Here is a 1283-nt window from a genome sequence, read left to right on the forward strand (position 1 = left end):
CTGAAGTACACTTGGTTTATATGTTGAAACACAAGCTGAAAGTTAATTGGCCACACTACATTGCAAGCATGATCTTTGCTCTAAAGGAGTCAGGTCGAGGCACCGCTCTCTGCTATCCTTCATTTATTTAAAGTATCTTAATTCAGGCTAAAGTTTTAGTTCAAGGAATTCAATATAACTCAGTGACTGCAAATTAAGAGTTTTGTTAAAAATCATTAAGTTTGATGGGCTACACTTGGGATCCTACAACGCGAATATACAAGATCCGTAAACAAGTTTCAAGTTATAGTATTCGACATTTGGAAGATGATGATGATGATGAAGACGATGAAGATGATGAAGACGGGGAAGAGAATAATAATGACGAAACTCAACCTATGGAGCATGATCAACAAGTCACTGACCATGGTGATTGGCTAGGTGCTACTCCTGGACAAAATCCATCTGATAGCCAAGGTCGGGGAAAGTGGCAACACACCGGCTCGACCAGCCAACAATCATCCTATATGCCTACACCTTCTTCTCAATCTGAAAATTCTGAAGTGATGGAAATGTCGAGAAACATGCAAATTCATCCGCAAAAATTTTCTACACTTCAAGAGGAGAGATTTATGGCCTTACAAGATCAGCTTCAGATTCAAAGTGAGAACTCTTCCTCTTTTACTACTCTCCAAGAGGAACGATACTCAAACTTAAGAAATCAGATCCAAACCCACAGTGACAACTTCAATTCATTTTCCTCCACAATCATGCAATGGAGTGATGCCACTCATCGCTATCTCTCCAGATCCTCCAATACGCTTAACTGGAACATCATTGAATTCACCAACCTTTATGAACAAGGCAGGCCGTTGCGTCAACCTTCTGGTTATAGAGGCAGAAATGACCCGTCACAGGAGAGACAACGTTAGATGATTGATTCATTCAGTGCATTTCCATTTCTCTATGTTTGCATGTTATTGTATTTACTAATTTGTCTTAAAGTTTATGTTAAACAATTGTGACAATGTTATTTACTTATTTTCTTTTGCTCTGTGCAATATTTATGCCTATAATTCTTACATTGACTTCATGTTATGTGCATGATTGTTAATGTCTATCTGTTGTAAAGTAGTTGACTAAGTGCTTATGAATATATTTGTTTCCCGTTGACCGTATCCTTGTTTCTTTTTGATGTTATCAAAGGGGGAGAAGCAGTGGAAACACACATAACTTGATTATAATAGCAGATTTATAATAGCATAATTTTTAAAGGCATGCATAAAATCAGGGGGAGGATGTCT

At 37.6% G+C, this 1283-nt stretch overlaps 1 protein-coding gene across 1 annotated transcript; it reads left to right on the top strand.

The window, feature by feature from the left end:
- The first annotated feature begins 224 nt into the window (after window positions 1–224).
- On the top strand, window positions 225–911 carry LOC127136324 (uncharacterized). Its single transcript, XM_051062902.1, has one exon. It carries the CDS (start codon window positions 225–227, stop codon window positions 909–911), a length of 687 nt encoding a protein of 228 aa, XP_050918859.1.
- Window positions 912–1283: the final 372 nt, after the last annotated feature.

Source organism: Lathyrus oleraceus, chromosome 4 (genome assembly GCF_024323335.1).
Source record: "Lathyrus oleraceus cultivar Zhongwan6 chromosome 4, CAAS_Psat_ZW6_1.0, whole genome shotgun sequence".
Classification (NCBI taxonomy): Eukaryota; Viridiplantae; Streptophyta; class Magnoliopsida; order Fabales; family Fabaceae; genus Lathyrus; species Lathyrus oleraceus.

Excerpts from the sequence above, each read along its gene's own strand:
- LOC127136324 (XM_051062902.1), top strand. The coding sequence starts at position 225 with ATGGGCTACACTTGGGATCCTACAACGCGAATATACAAGATCCGTAAA.